The sequence below is a fragment of the Sinocyclocheilus rhinocerous genome, unplaced genomic scaffold, assembly GCF_001515625.1.
Source record: "Sinocyclocheilus rhinocerous isolate Xijiao unplaced genomic scaffold, SAMN03320098_v1.1 scaffold115, whole genome shotgun sequence".
NCBI classification, from domain to species: domain Eukaryota; kingdom Metazoa; phylum Chordata; class Actinopteri; order Cypriniformes; family Cyprinidae; genus Sinocyclocheilus; species Sinocyclocheilus rhinocerous.
This window is the reverse complement of record NW_015650001.1, coordinates 2,179,248-2,196,177: the sequence shown is the minus strand read 5'-3', so window position 1 is coordinate 2,196,177 and position 16,930 is coordinate 2,179,248. Positions and strand designations below refer to the sequence as shown.

General features: G+C 37.6%; 1 protein-coding gene and 1 pseudogene across 2 annotated transcripts in view; one reads left to right on the top strand and one right to left on the bottom strand.

Moving 5' to 3' along the window:
* Positions 1–1,626: 1,626 nt before the first annotated feature.
* LOC107711158 (alpha-(1,3)-fucosyltransferase 9-like) lies at positions 1,627–4,098 on the bottom strand (annotated as a pseudogene).
* A 3,977-nt stretch (positions 4,099–8,075) lies between these two features.
* Positions 8,076–16,930, top strand: part of aatka (apoptosis-associated tyrosine kinase a) — a 53,255-nt gene continuing 44,400 nt past the window's right edge. For both annotated transcript variants that reach the window (XM_016516178.1, XM_016516177.1), the window contains exon 1: positions 8,076–8,919. In XM_016516178.1, the coding sequence (XP_016371664.1) occupies positions 8,829–8,919 (91 nt within the window). In that variant the 5' untranslated portion in view covers positions 8,076–8,828. The remainder of the gene's footprint in view (positions 8,920–16,930) is intronic.

Below are 16,930 nucleotides of genomic sequence, written 5' to 3'. Positions count from 1 at the left end.
TTTTTTTAGCTCAGCTGTGATGGAACTGAATACACAGTATTGTGGGATATCATACACAGAGAAGGATACATCTATGCTGCCTTCAAAAATCCATCAGATGAGTGCATCTCAGGAGTCAGGAAGTGAAACTAACATTGGATTTGGATGTGCCTTGATGCCTTCCTACCTTAGAATGTAACCTCCAAAGACAGCATTCTGCAGCTTTCAGACGCAGCCGATGTGTGTAGATGTGGTGTCTGAAAGCAGACGAGTGGATGACAAACTCACTGCAGTGACCCTAGATTCTGATGTTTTGATGACTTTATCCACTATTTTAAGTAGGATTATTATTTTTTACAATTACTGATGTGAACAACAACAGTAACTACAATCACTAGATTTGTTCATTATATGAAGAAAGTGAGTGGTACTTGACTGTAGATCTGGACTGGATCAGCGGTAAGGTGTTATGGCTTGTTGTCAGGGCATCTATGTAGTGTTTAAATGGTTTTGCAGTGGTTTCTCGGGTGTTCTTGGTGTTTTCTAGATGGCTGTTAGATGATTTTTACTGGCCCAGGTCAAAAGAGTCTCAAGTCCCTATTCTGGTCTGCAAATATGACTCTTTCAATGTCTTTCAACAGACAGTGTCGGCCTGTCAGAGTGTGACCTTGTACATCCTCTGTTGAGGCCCAGAAGAGGAGAAAGACTCCATAGTTAAATGAAGCTATGTCAGCAAATTGTCATTGTGTATAAAGTTTAAAAATACTGTATATACACACCTAATCAACAGTTTCAGTCACAAACACACTGTACTTGGTAACACTCCTACAGACACTCAACTGTTTGTTTTAAGTGCAGAAAATAGACAATCATTTATTACAACTGGAATATTACAAATAGTTAATTTAAAATCTTTGAAATAAAGGTATAAAATAAAGCATATAAAAATAGTTGGTAAAAAATAAGTAACAACAAAGCCAGATGCCCTGAGCATTCTGAAGACATATCATAACTGTGACATTGTGATGCTTGGCATTTTCTTTTATAATGTACTTCTGCAGCAATAGCAAAAGTGTTTTGCTTTTCAACTTTTGTCATTTTGCAAACATACTTTGTAAATTTAAAGTTGTACTTTACAACATTAAACTTCTTAAAAGCACTGTGCTTAATTATAAAAATATATAAAGGCTGGAATGCACTACACAACTTTTACACAGATTTTGCCACGATTTGCAGCCTGGATGAGTAGATGCTAAAGTCAGAACCAATTTTGAGTGCGCAGATTTTGGGCAGTTGGATTTGAAAAATTTCACAGGAAATCACATACAGATTCCAGTTTCTTTTAGCTTCAGAATATAATTTTATCCATTTGGAGGATATCAAACATAACTGATATTTTGAGATAATTTTAGAACACAGCTAGTCTCCAAAATACATATACATTATAATGCACTATACTCTAACATAAAGTGCATGTATTTTTAAGGTTATTTTGTCAGTCTGATAACCTTTCCCACTGGTAAAATCTGTTCAGATTTTAAAAGTCGTGTAGCGTATTCCAGTCTTTAATTTATACAAAAGGTGCTGAGCAGCTGTGTCATCCAGTGTTTAGCAAGCAATACAGTCATCAAAAAACACCCTTGACCTTTAGGTCCCATCTTTGATGGCATCCCAGTACCATTTGTTAAGGTTTCCAAAAACCTGGTAGTCTTTCTTTGTTCGTATATATTGACAGGCACGGCATGCATGCTCTTGAGGATGATTAACAAGTTTGACTTCAAAGTGTTTTCGCCATTGAAAATACTTTTTGTATTCTTCAACATTTTTATCCAATGACAGCAGGTGTTCAGCCAGTTTCTGAGGGCTGGAAGAATCCTTCACGTGGATGAAAGCATCTTTCGGCAAAAACCTTTCGTATATGTATCGTGGAGCCCCAAGAGCCACTGGCACTGATCCGTGTGTGAGGGGATTGAACAGCCTTTCTGTCATGTAGTCATAATGAGCGTCTCATTAATATTTCCTTGTATTGAGCATCACTTACTGCTTTTCCAAAATGATGCCCAAAGGCTTACATTTCGATGTGTTTTTTGAGCTCATTATAGTATTTTACCCTTTCATGCTTCTCATTCCAGTTGCTCACAATCCAGCAAACTAACTTGTCCTTTTTGTCCAGAACTATCTTATCCTCGGTATCTTTTTAATCATAATTTGTTCACGAAGCACAATATCAGCATCCCGTCTGTAATTCAGTGTCATATTAAATAGGTTCTCCAGACCGCTGAGTTTTGTGGGGACTCAAAGTGCATCCATATCCATTTCTGGAAGAAAGGCCGTGGTTTTTTTAGGTAAATTTGACAGGTCGCTTTTAATGTCTCTGTGATTTATCAGCACTCCATGAGCCTTGCTGTAAAGGTCTCTGTCTACAGTTAAGTAACAACCGTCAATATTAAAATTGGAACTGCAGGAATTTAGTGCCGTTTTCTAGGGGCTTGTCTTTGGATGCTTTAAAAGTTCTGACTGTTGGTGATTCGTTACAATGGAGGTGTAAGAATTCATATATTAAAAATATGTTCAGTTCAACAGAGAATATAAGAAGCAAATATTTGGGATGAAGTATTGTTTTGTTATGACCTGCGGAGAAAGAAAAATCAAGGTTATCTTGATGGGATTGTGTCATAGACACTCTTAAAAGATTAGCTATAGCAATGGACACAGCTTGATTAACTCTACAGTATATTCAAACTCTATATTCAAAGTAAACATTGATTATGCACTATTTAAAACTGAACATTAACACAAAAGTAGTCATAAAAAATGGTAGCCTACTGGTCATTAGTTAATCTCTAACAGTTTAGAATCAATATTAGCCTAATTAACCAGGATCAGGAATGAAAGAAACACAAAAATAAAACACAAATACACTTCATATGGTAGACCTATTGGTTTGTAGAATACTTTTAAGAGATTATTATACTTTCATGAAAACATTTGCGATTGGTTTCTAACATGTGTTACTGTAATGTTTGTGTTGTGTTGTCGTAGCATTTACACTGTATAGACCAGCAGGTGTCGCCAGCGTAGTTTGGAAGATTATGCATTTCTAGCCTTTCGTCAATAATGGGACACATGACCTATCAAAAAAGTGTGCCCATATATTTTTTTACTCTTTTTAAATACTGTTTTGGATATACATTTTTATAAATCTGCAGTCGTTTACAATCTGCATGTGCAATATTTGCTGCTTAGTTGTTGACACACTATAGAAGACATTTTCGCGAGTGTTTCTATTATGGATTGTGAGTAAATATCCACTTCATCATGCACTCTTTTTGTTTTCTATTTATTGTTGCGGTGTGAGAAACCGCTGCAAACGATTCAGTGTGTAAGTCAACCAAATGAATGAGAATCACGAGAAATCCGCTCAGTGCCTCTCAAAACAGTGTTTTTTTTAGCCAGTGTGTACATGATCTATGGTTGTTTTCAGTGCACGACAAATAGATCTCTGAATAGCCTATATAATCATCATTACACATGATTACAGCAGGAAAGATGTAAGTGTTTTTCATCAGCCATTACTCCAGTCTTCAGTGTCACATGATCCTTCAGAAATCATTCTAACATGATGATTTATTATCAATGTTGTAAACAATTGTGCTATTTTTTATTATTATTATTATTTTGGGGGGGGGGGAGTTAAAGAACAGCATTATTCAAAACAAATCTTTTCTAAAAATGAAAGTCTTTACCATTACTTTTTATCAATTTAACTAATAAAAGTATACATTTCTTACAAAAAAAAAGAAAGAAGTATATATACAGTAGCCTAGTCAACATTTGAATATATATATAGGCCTATATATATTAAAAAGTACTTTCAAAAGTGTTACTGATTAAACAATAAGACAGTTATATTTACACTGTAAAACAGAAAAGTTAATTTTTCTTCTACGCCAGAGTAAAGAGTGACAATTTAACACTATTAAGATGTATTTTAAGTTTAGATATTTTTAACTCCAGTGTAACGAGTTGACATTTCTGTACTCCAAACTTTTCGCCTGGTAGAAAAACAAATACTATTAAAATGAATGTCATGATTCCCACTATGGCCACTAAAGGCATTGCCTCAAAAGAGGGCTTACAATTGAATTAGGGTTTAATCGCCGTCATGCATGAATGAATATTTTTGCAATTTTACACATAATAATCCACGATGATCACATTACACAAAACTGAAATTGCACGTCAAAATAACACATTGTCAATATTTTTTGAGACCCCCCAAAATTTCACAAATCACGTTTTCAGGGGAGCCCATGTCTTATTAAGGGGAGCCGAGCTCCCCCTAGCTCCCCCGTAGTTCGCACCCTGGTTACACTGATAACAACATTGAGAGTACATCAAAACAATCCATAAAGTTAAATTCAACTTTAGTCTGGGACCACAGTAGAATTCTATTCATTCTACAAAGTTAAAAATAAAGGCAAAATGCAAACAGTTGTTATAACAAACTAGTTCTTTATTAACAAACAAGCCACATTGCATCATGGAAGGTTTACTTTAAAAATAAATTAAGGCACAATATATGCATTTCTGTCATCAGAAATAATATGGAAAATGCTTATCAAATGGTCTGTAATACTTCAAGTCCTGTGCATATCAGTAAATGTATGTCGCTAAATGTCAGTGAAGTTGAGTCAATACCCTGGACTTTGCAACACAGTACAGCAGTGCCAGAGTCAACACAACATTCAGCAGATGAACAATTGCAGGATATGTGGATCAGTTGTGTCCAGTTGCAAACAGTAAAGTTCAGCGAATAGTTATTTCACAGAGCAGGAAAGGATCTGCAGATTCAACTTCCTCCAAAAAGACCGGAATGCTGGTTCCCATCTAGACAACACAAAACCAGACCAATTAAGATGAATGCTATTTGTGTTTTATAAATACAGCAAGCTTATGTTGGAACACATTCAATCATCTTGGACTCTTGTGACTTAAACAAGAAACTATTTTGGTTAGATTCAGACTTCTGAATTGAATCATTTCCAAGTAAAAAAGGAACAAAGGAAACCATGCGACTTAAGTGGTTTAACCTCAATTCTATTTTTTATTTGAGCAAAAAAACAATTCATGATTTTATTTACAATATATTAATCTTCAATGCATTTTCACACAACAACATCTGCCCTCGCATCAACATCAATCATGAATGCATTCTGATGTTCTCTGAATGCGCGTTGGAGATTAATATTTTGTAAATAATTTTTAACAACTTCAAGAGTGGGAGAAATGGATTCGGCGGTTTGAAAGATTTCAAATGGCCCGTAATCTACATGTCAGCTCACAGGCTATTCAGGTGAACACAATAATATACTGCATGGGAGATGAAGCAGATGACATGTTGAGAGGACAGACTTTATCTGATGCGCAGCAGCAAAAAAACGTAACATACGAAAGAGCAAGATTCAATCAAAGAGTGCAGCAGCCCAATGAATCAACTGATAACTTCATAACATGCTCTTGCAGAAAAATGCAACTATGGAACTCTGCATGATGAATTGCTCAGAGATAGACTTGTAGTTGTTCTAAGAGACAGTACACTATCTGAGCGGATGCAGCTGGACAGAGAGCTCACACTTGAAAAAGCTATTAATATGGCACGATAGTCAGAAGTAATCAAAAATTACTTTGGGGACCTTTACATTAAGGGAAAAAAATTACATTAAGGGACCTTTTGTCCAAAAGGAACCACTGGTGTTGTGGAAGAGCCAGCAAGAAGCCTTCAGAGAATTTAAACATGAGTTTTCATAACCGCCTGTACTAGCCTTGTGCAACCCTAAAAAAAAACCGAAACTGTCTGCTGATGCATCATCCCACGGTCTTGGTGCTGTTCTTCTACAGAAAGAGGAGGAGCAGTGGAAGCAACACAGTCCTGGAGAAACTGCATGAAGGGCACCGGGGGTTGCTAAATGCAGACTGCATGCTTGAGACTGTCTAAGTGGACAGATAAATGAGCTTGAATCAATCCAACCAATGCCCTCTGAGTTTCCTGCCAGACCATGGCTTAAGTTGGGTGCAGATTTGTTTTCAATGCATGGAAGCACCTATCTATTGGTGGTGGACTATTTTTCCAGATTTGTGGAGAATTAACCCATGCAAGATCTGATGATGTAATAATGCACAAAGTCTATGTTTTCAAGGCATGGAATTTCAGAGATCATTTTCTCTCTATGGCTTTAGTCACATCACCAACAGCCCGAGACGTGCTCAAAGCAATGGGGAAGCTGAGCATTACGTTCAGACTTTAAAACACCTGCTTAACAAAGCGATGACAATCAAATTTAGTAATTTTTAAAATAAATTATACTGTTTTGTGGCTCTTTAATGTGTCATGACAGATTACTGTAGCACCTCAGTTCAAGAGGCACGTGAACCAATCATCTCTTCCGCTTTTCTTGTTATAACATGAAATAAACATGAATGAACATCAAAATGTATCGTTTCCACTGCAGAAAGATGTCAGTACACACCATTTTTCAAGTTCAAGTCCACCAACGTAAATCTACTCTCCTGTCTTGTTTGTTTGTTGGACAAAATGACAGATTTGGCATTATGATTGGTCAGATCGCCTGTCAATCAAACTCCTGGTGAAGGGTCAATTGCTACTCAAAACTAGCCCAATCACGACCATAACTATAGCTCAGTCATGCTCAAGGGGGAACTGGCTATCAAAATCGCAAAATCACAGGGGATGGGGTTGGCTCCCTTGGTCGAAATTGAAGTCCATGGGAGGGGGGACTCATGCGTAACCAAAATTCACCCAACCAGACGATTGGCGGTTGAGAGAGGTTAATCGCCTCTTGTTACCCCCTGTACACTGCATGACAAATGACGCATGAGAAAGCTGAAATTCGTCCGAAAGAGAGAGTATGACTCAAAAATTGGCTGAAAATCGACAAAAAATCACACAGTGTATGCCCAGCTTAAAGGCCCGTTCAAGCCAAGAACAATAACTATAAAGATATAGTTCTATTAAAAAAAGTATTAAAAAAATAGCAGAGTCCACATCAGAGCTATAAAGATAAATGCACAGAGAAACAATATCGTTGGAATAATTTTCAAAACGATTTTCTTTCCAGCTGATGAATGATGAAAACATTGACAGCCAATCAGAATCAATCCTGCTGTATAACGAGCTTGAAAATGTAAAGCGGTAGACGAGTGTGCGCTTAGAATAAACAGACGATATTGTCTGCTGGTGTGGACGTTAATATAGTTATCTTTATAGTAATCGTTCTTGGTGTGCATGGGCCTTAAAGGGTTAGTTCACCCAAAAATGAAAATTAGCCCATGAATTACTCACCCTCAATCGATGCGTTTTTGTAAGAAAATATCCCTATAAAAAAAGTACGTTTTGAATATGGATATTTTTCTTACAAAAACGCACCGATTTGCTACAGGAGGCCTTTGTTCACCCCCCGGAGCCGTGTGAGGCACTTTTTATTATGGATGGATGTGTTTTATTTCACTTCTTTTGGACTGATAAACTGCAAAACACGCTGACTGCCATTAAACAGCTTGGAAGATCAAAGTCAATTTTTTATATAACTCCGACTGGATTCATCTGAAAGAAGGAAGTCATATACGCTTGAGGCTTGAGGGTGAGTAAATAATGGACTAATTTTTTTCATTTTTGGGTGAACTATCCCTTTAACTCAGCACTAAACAGAACTCTGGCGTTTTGATCGATGAGTGGATTCTGACTAAATTACACACCTCTGATTGGCCATTGCATTCAAGAACTCAACAGATATGTATTTGATTGGCTACAAATGCTCAACACTGAAAAAACATGTTGTAAACAGAAACCTTTGAATCTCTCATGAGTGTAAACACAAATTCACATTGCAGAGTTTGAAAAATCAGTTTCGCCAAGAATTTTGTTATACCAACATTACCGAACTTATGTGCCATTTAAGGTTATAGTTTTTTTCAACCCACATTTATTAAACAGTATGATGGTAATACATCCTCAAAGATATTTCTTGATGTTTTGTTTATCTTAACATAACTGATATGTTGTATGTTGTTGCTGGTAGAGGGATTTCGGTCTTTCTGTTTGGTCAGGCAGGGAGACTATCTTAAACCAGCTAAGACCAGCAAATCAGATGGTTCAAGCTGTTATTTTCAACAGGGAAGACCTATACTGTAGTGTAGGCATTCCGTCAGACAGGCAAGAGTCTTTACTTCCGACAGATCAGATTTTAAGCGCCGACTGTTTTTTTCTCGACCAAACCCGTCACAGTGCTGCTGTGTGACGGCGCTCGCTCGAGCGCGCTCTCCTGTCTGTCAGTGCCGCTGCAGCATTAATAATCCTCTCTACACACTCCATCATACACGCCGAGATAAACTGCCCAGAGCTCTAAGTATATATCAAACACTGCGTGTCCGAAGGGCACAGCTGCAGGCAGAGCAAAACATTTGCAGGAATGATACTGGACAGCTGCCAGACACCAAAATCTTGGTGCATAGCCTGCACATGGAGAAAAAGCGACGCTGATAGGTGGTCTACCCCGAGGAGCGTTCAGTAAACAGCCTGATGGACGAGGAGACACCGCGCTGTTTACACTGAAACGCGATAAAACGCAGCACAGAGACGAGCGGAAATGTTTCCCAGCATCTGTTTCTTAATCCGACGCATTTGAAGTGAGGCAGAGATGACGCGACGCGCGCGCTGCTGTGTTTCATGATGCATCGGAGCACCCTCATGCCTAATTTTCTTTTATGAAGCGATTTTTTTTCTTTATTTAATGTACAATCGCTGTGTCCTGCAGTAAATCTGCAGCCTTATGAGGAGGATGAAAGCGTCCGAATTTGTCGCGGTCATGTCCTCGGTTTTATTTAATCCCAGTTTTGCCTTCAATTCGCATTTCGACCCAGGTGAGTAAAAACATGACATTTTCTGACCCGCCACCGTTTATTATTCATTAAATGTGCGCTGATGTAGGCTACATGCTACCATTGAGATGAAACAGTCTAGACTTTATATTTGTCATGTTGAAACAGCCACATACATGTTTTGGTTAAAACAATTTAAAATACACATAATAAAGGCCTAAATGTATGTTTTTGCAAACATTTATTTATTGTTAATAATGTATTGAAATTGCTACATATTTTTTGTATGGCTTTAATCAGTATTTTTAAAACATTTTGATGCAAATAAATGTCGAAAAATATTATAAAATATGTAATCATTTGTTTGTGAATAATGCATTTATCAAAAGGCATCCTACATGTGTGTGCACTCGCACATGCATGCTTAATGCACTGCAGAGCCAGAGTGTGTTTTGCACATTTGCAGTCAAACGGAGCTTGAACTGTTGTGTTCCTCTTCTTGTGTGTCCTGTGTTCCCAAGGCAGTTTCGTTGCATAACGTCTGTGTGTTTGACATATCTGAGCACTGCTGTTTACTTCCTCGAGAATTCAGCAGCCTGTGGTGTCTCACTCAGTGACCGTGAGGGCAGACCGTGCTTTGTGGTTGGAGGCCGACCTGTGACACTGAGATTCACGTGCACACCCTCTCTTGTGGCATCAAGCTCGCTCTTCATGCATGCCCTGCAGCCCGGTGAGAGAGGCTGCATGTCTGCAGTCGGCTCACACAGTTCATTAAGAGCAACGTATACAGCATGTGATGCACCAGCGTGCATGCATAGACCTTAGAAAGCCGAGCGGCATGAATTAGGGTGACATAGGTGAAGAAAGAAATAGGTAGTGCTGTAAACAGAGCCAAAAGCATCCCTGGCCGAGGTGACGTGCAGCATACTAATGAATCAGCTACTGTTCAGCTGCCTCTGAATCTGGGGTGCGGAGGGGGTCAGCTTCTTCTCCATCGCTCTTGGTTTTCACTGTCTGTGTTTTTACCAGGCACTCTAGATATGCCCTTCGCATGCAGATCAGCATTTGAATGGCTCACTGATTGGGAAGCCGTAACAAACTATTATGTAACGCCCACTGCTGTAATTAGTTTGAGGAATATAAGGGCCATGGACACTCCCAATCACGACCAAGGAATTATAGCTGAAAAGATGCCTTGACCGGTGCACAGTCCTGTGCTTGATTCAATTGCACTCTCGCATTCCTGCTTTCCAAGGGAACTTCCGCTAACCATAACTTCCCTCTTTTCTCTTGTGTGTGCAATGACAGAAAATCAGATCAAGCTCAATACTCTTAAAAATAAAGGCTTAAAAGCATTTTAGGTTCCCCAAAGAACATTTCAGTGGACAGATCTTTAAAGAACCATTTTTTTGTTAGTGTGTAGAACATTTTAATGATCTAAAGAACGTTTTTTTCCACAATAAAGAACATTTTGTGCAATGGATGTTAAAGGTTCTTTATGGAACCATTGATGTCAATAAAGAAACCTTTATATTTAAGAATAAAGATGAAACGAGGATATGAGTTTCCATATTTGATTCACAACATTCCACCCTGGTTTGAGATGATAGTAGTGTGGGAAGGGCATTGGCTAAGCCTGTAAAGATTCCCTCTCGCTTTATGAGGACATTTTTAGGGTGACTGACTGTAGACTGCCTGGGTGATATACATGCCCTATAACGGGCTGGAGTCAGCAGCAATCTGTTACTCTGACTGGCCAAGTAATGGGATTGAGAATCAATGTTTCAGTGGCAATGGATGGTGTGACGTGTGACAGGAGACTAATCTCCCACCCTCAGAATCTTGGACGTACACAAGGACGTGGCAAAGTCATGTGGATTATAATGGCACAGGGCAGTTTGCTTCATCACATTACAGCAGCTTGAATGTCAAGTGCTGTTTTAAGGTTAGGACTGTATTAGTGTAATGTATGGGGTTGGGAATCGGATAAGAACTGGTTCCATCTTTTAAAAAAAGAACAGAACAGTAAAAAATCCAAATCATTGTGTTCTGGAATTTCTTAAAAAGGTGGAACAGGCTCTTATCTGATTCATTTGCAAATTAGGCTAACTATAAGAAGATTTTTAAGAATTAGTCAGAAAGATTCAGCAAAATGAATCTTTAGTCTTTAGTTTGATTCACTGTAATGATTCACTCCCTCACTGAATTGAAGCGATTTGTTCTCTGAACCTTAAGTCGTTAGTATGGAAAAATATATTAAAAACATATTTTAAATTTGTGAAAATAATATTTCACAATGTTGCTGTTGTACTATATATTTTTTAGCAAATATATGCAGCCTTAGTGAGCATTAGAGACTTTTGAATGGTAGTATAGAATCTGTCCAATTATATTACAATTAGATAGTCACAACTGAGTTTGTTATAGTAAATTGTTGTTTATTAAAAAAAAAAGGATTATAGAACCATAATTGTTATGTTGAATCGAAATCAGAACCAGAGCTTATACATTCCTTACTATACCCATCCCTGTGTTTTGGGTTGTTGTGCTAAGATGGTTTATGGATGACTAGGAAAGAACCACATCAAAGCATTCAAAAGTGGTCTGTTAGGGCAAGACTTCTTGCTTTTGTCAGAATTTGTAGCTATGCTGCATACTGATGGTTATTTACCATGCGGATCTCTCAAGGCCAGGCTCTATTCATGTGTCCTATAAAGCCACATGCATCACAGATGTGGTTGGCCTGGAACTGTCTGTGAACTGGGCTTTACTGCTCCCTGGTCACAACAACACAATCCTCAGACACTGTTAGAGGATGATTGCACAATACTTCAAGGCCTGCCTGTGGTTGTGACTGTTTACTACAGTTTTCTGTAAGTTTATGAGGGTTTTGTTTCATCCCCGACTCTCTCTGATTCCAATTCGCTTTGAAGTTTTGCTTTTTTTTTGATGATTAACAAATAAATACCCCTTGCACACCTGAATGGTTATAAGTGTAGGACAAACAGCACTTATGTGAAGTGTCTGATGAAGGTAATAAGATTTGCTGAGAATTTACATCCCAGATATAGATGTTTGTTTCTTTATCAGAACAGATTTGGAGAAATTTAGCAGAACATCACTTGCTCACCGATGGATCCTCTGCAGTGAATGGGTGCCGTCAGAATGAGAGTCCAAACAGCTGATAAAAACATCACAATAATCCACACAACTCCAGGCCATCAATGAATGTCTTATGTAGTGAAAAGCTGCATGTTTGTAGAGCGACTTGCATATGCAAGTGCATTAATATAGAATGTGTAGTCAAAGCAGTCAAGGACTTCAACCAGTCAGGTGCTCATTCAATCAGAATTTTTATTTTTAAGATGGATTCTATTTGGAAATGCTGTGGATTTCTTCTGTATATTTTGTTCTCTTTTTTTCTGATGATATTTAGGTTTGAGTGTTCTCTGTTACGAACATGCTGCTTTTGCCGACAGATCGATGCTGAGTTGATAGAGCTATTAATTGTGTGCATCAGGAAGCTGTTTAAGCACACTCTTTAGACTGCAATCTACATCTTCTGTTGCTTTGCTGATGAAATACCTATGTAGGCTTCAGTAACATGGCGACTGAATGTGACTGGCTTTTGTACCTGCTCAGAATCAGCACCATGGACAGGGTCGTGTCTGGATTCAAGATTTTATTGAAAATCATGGCGAATTCCTGAAGTTCAGAAAGTCAACAGAATGCAATTCAAAAGCTCAAAGCTGTATTTCAGGCCTCTTCAGAACCATAACATCACAAGATTTACAACCAGGACCTTTGAAGTACATGAGCTACTTCTTTCCACACTTTTAAAAATGCAGGTTTGTTAAAGTCACCAAAAATCAAAATTGACAATTCTTATTTTAGGGTCGTGTCTGGATTCAAGATTTTATTGAAAATCATGGCGAATTCCTGAAGTTCAGAAAGTCAACAGAATGCAATTCAAAAGCTCAAAGCTGTATTTCAGGCCTCTTCAGAACCATAACATCACAAGATTTACAACCAGGGCCTTTGAAGTACATGAGCTACTTCTTTCCACACTTTTAAAAATGCAGGATTGTAAAAGTCAACAAAAATCAAAATTGACAATTCTTATTTTAAAATGGAATATTGCCTTATTTATTATAAGTTATTTATCTGTGCACATCATTTTATTACAAATGCATGTGCCCTTGTAATTTTTAATCCCAAAAATTCCCCTCCCTCTTTTCTCTGATGTCTTGTTCACTGGGACAAGCTGTCACTCACATGAGATTGCAGCAATAGCAAATGACAACAATCAATACAATCAATTTCTGATGGACATAATCAAGTCCCACTCTACTTTTTTGTATTCAAGCAGCTGCTTTATTCACATATATGTCAAAAAGACTATGGAAAATTCGGTAACACTTCATTTTAAAGACCAATTCTCTCTAACTAGTTGTTTATTAGCATGCATATTACTAGCATATTGACTGTTTATAAAATACTTATAAAGCACATAATGCCTTATTTTGCATGACCATATTTTAGATCCCTTAATCCTACCCCATGCTTAACAACTACTATTAGTAATATTACTACTAATACTATCTATAAGCAGCAAATTAGGAGTTTATTGAGGTAAAACTCTTAGTTAATAGTGAATATGTGTTCCCTAATCTAAAGTGTTAAAAAGTGACTGGTACTTTGACAACACTACTGTACATTATAATTTTGTGATGGCTAAATTCACCAGGAACAGTTTAAATGATTGATTTCAGTTTTAGTTTTAATCTACTTCAACAACATAGACATTTATTTGTTATCAGTCATAACCATGAAAAACTTATCAGCTTATCGGTATCTGCCAGAATTGTAATATCAGTAAATCTGTACTTTCTTTGGATTAGAGATGCATCTTGCGTTTATTTTTTTATTTTGAAGCACGGGCACATAGATAGATATCTAAAGAAACACAGAGCTTAAAAGAGTTCTCCAACACCATCTTTTAAAGTTGTTCTATGATATCAGGCCACAAATCTGTTTTCTGAACCTTTATTGAGTTCATGTGCAGTAGAAATGTGATATTATCTGTTTATTATAAAAACATAGATAGCACTCTTAAGCAGTAGTTCAGGAAGAAAGGATGCTGCCTTTACTGTCCTTCTGGCTTATGCCGATATTGTTTCCTGACAGTGCTGAACAGATTTCATAAATCAAACTTTAAGCCAAGTAACACAAGCCTCTGAGGCGCTAGTCAAACAACAACACTTGGAGCGAAGCGTCAGGGGCACCACAATACTTTAATCCGGCCCAGACACCATTCTCAGATTGCATTTCTGTTAAGATTTGTCTTAGTCCACTAAGAATTTTCTATTATAAAAGAAGAGAGCAATATTCCCAGTGCATTACATTTGGATATACTTTTTAACCTTGTCTGTCTTAATAAGAAGATGGGATTTTGTACATACTGCTGTGTCTCCCTTCCCAAACACACTTATAGTCCAATTCACTCGACTGCCTCTTACTGACAGATGAGTTCATGCAGTATTTATTGCACCACCTCATCCTGACCTCGTCTGGGTGAATGCTGCGAATGCTGCATGCCATGTGAGGCGGCCTGGAAGAAGACTGCAGTGTGTTGATGTTTTTGAGAGGATGTGGGGAGATTTATGAAGAGCATTCAGAACAAGATAAAATGTCTACTGTATGATCAAGTACAGTGTAGGTGTAAAATTTAATAACAGTCGAGGTTAGTCAAGGTAAATTTGTTCAAGTACTTTGGAAGAAACAGAATCTGCCTTTCAGTCAATTCAAGCTTTAGTCTTGTAGTGTGCACTGAGCATATGTGAATGTTGTAGTGCATGAGAGAAGAACTGTCATTCGTCAAAATAAGGAACTACACAGGAAAGCGTGTGAACAGGCAGCTGGATGAAAGAGATCATTATGTTCTTATTCAATGCTAGATAGTCATATCTGTGGTGAGGGTTTCCTTGTATGATGTTGGTATGATCTTCAGGCTTTTAGAGGAAAATTATGTGTGTATTTCATCTTTTTTGAGTTTATTTATTGGCGTGTGTGTGCATTTGTTTGTGTTGAGGTATAAATGTTAGTTTCAGTTTTAAATTTGTTTCTAATTATGTGTGTGTGTGTCTTGTCTTTGGATGTTGTTTTCTTATCTGTGTCACACATGTTGTTCCTGAGAGGGAATGGTCACAGAAAAACACATTGCCTGCCTCCTTCCTGAATGTGTCTGTTTTCTTGTTTGTCACGTTATGCTTTTTCAGTGGGAGTCGAGCTGCTTGTGTAAGGTCACGCTTTACAATCTCAGTCTTTGTTGCCCATATTAAATACTTTTTTATATATATGAACACACACACACACGTTTACTTAGTTATCTAAATGGGGACATTCCATAGGCATAATGGTTTTTATACTGTACAAACTGTATTTTCTATCGCCATACATCAACCCTACTCCTAAAACTTCCCCTCACAGGAAACTTTCTGCATTTTTACAATTTAAAAAAAACTTTGTTTCCTTTATTTTTATACCAGTTTTACAACTGAGGACGTCCCCAAAGGGAGGTTTTTGGAGATTTTGTCAGGTTTAGCTCACTTTTGGGTACAAATTTGTCCCCAAAATATGGTTAAGTAGGTACACACACACACACACACGCGCGCGTGCGCACACACACACACTTAGAAACAAATTAGTGTTCTCATAAGTGTTTCTGTGGGGCATGAACCGAACAGCAATGCAAAGATACCCTGCACTAAAAATAAACGACTTTGAGTAATTAATTATGAATTATCTAGGGATGGAGACAACCCAACAAAGCTGGTGTTCTGGTCAAAGGGTCTATTCCAAAACCTAGTGTGTTGTAACATAAACAGCAGTTTAAGGCATCATAGATGCGTTCCCGACACAAAGTCAGTTTCAAACGATAAGCAAAATAATTACATTGCCTTTCAAGATAACTTTTACCAAATTATAAAGCAACATGTATCATTCATGGAGGAGGTAATGCAATTCAGTGAACTCAGTGAAGGAAATCCATCCAAAAATAGAAAAATTATATATTTACAATTAGGCTAACGCAATACCAAAACTTATTGATCAAATTACTAAATCTAATTAATGAAAAAATACACTATTTCATCCAATATTTGTTTTCTTTTTCTTTGCAGTTTTATGCTCAAAGGCTGTATATACAAACAGTTCATTGGTGTTAATTTGAATAGAAGAAAGTGCAATGCGCAATATACTGTAATACGTCCCGCCTTCTACTAAGCCAATCGGACTTTACCAATTAGTAAAGTCATGCTTTTTTTAATGCTTAAGAAACAACATTTATGAGATAGGATTCGAAATATGTTATTTAAATATGAGTTTGGCAATCAGTTTTTGAGATTTTAATATTTCCTCATTCAAGTAGAAAGGAGCTGGTCTTGCATGTCTGAAATAGCTGCCCCAGAGGCATTGCAAATATGGCCGAAGGGTGAACTGATTTTCCTTGAAAGGGACATCCTCATAGGATCATGCTAATGTCAAATTCTGTTGCAATCAATTTGAGTCGAGTTTGTTTCTTATCCTAAACACAAAAGAATATATTTTGAAGAAAGTTGGTAACCATAGAGTTGTTGGTAGCCATTGACTTCCATAGTACTCATTCCAACCTTTCAGTGACTTGTTTGCCTTATTTACAAGAATTAATTCACAACCAGTAGATGTAAACAGCTCCAGAAGTAAAGCTTCTGAGAAGAGGCATTTAAGATTGCTTGCTCCCATCACCCGACAAGCCCCACTGATTACTGTGGTTACGAGAACTATGGTATGCCATCTGTGCTGAACTAGTGGTTCTGCGCTTTACATGCAATGAAAAGAGCCACTTGCCGTTTACCAGCACCCTCATTCAACCTTCACCAAGAAACATTCCTTCTCCGAATCACCACATGGTTCAATGTCTTCATTCTTTCAGCCGCTTCAACACCCAATAGCAATTTGGCAATATATCGCTCTCTCACTCTCTCGGTGGTTTTGTCGTCTCACTCACTCAGTG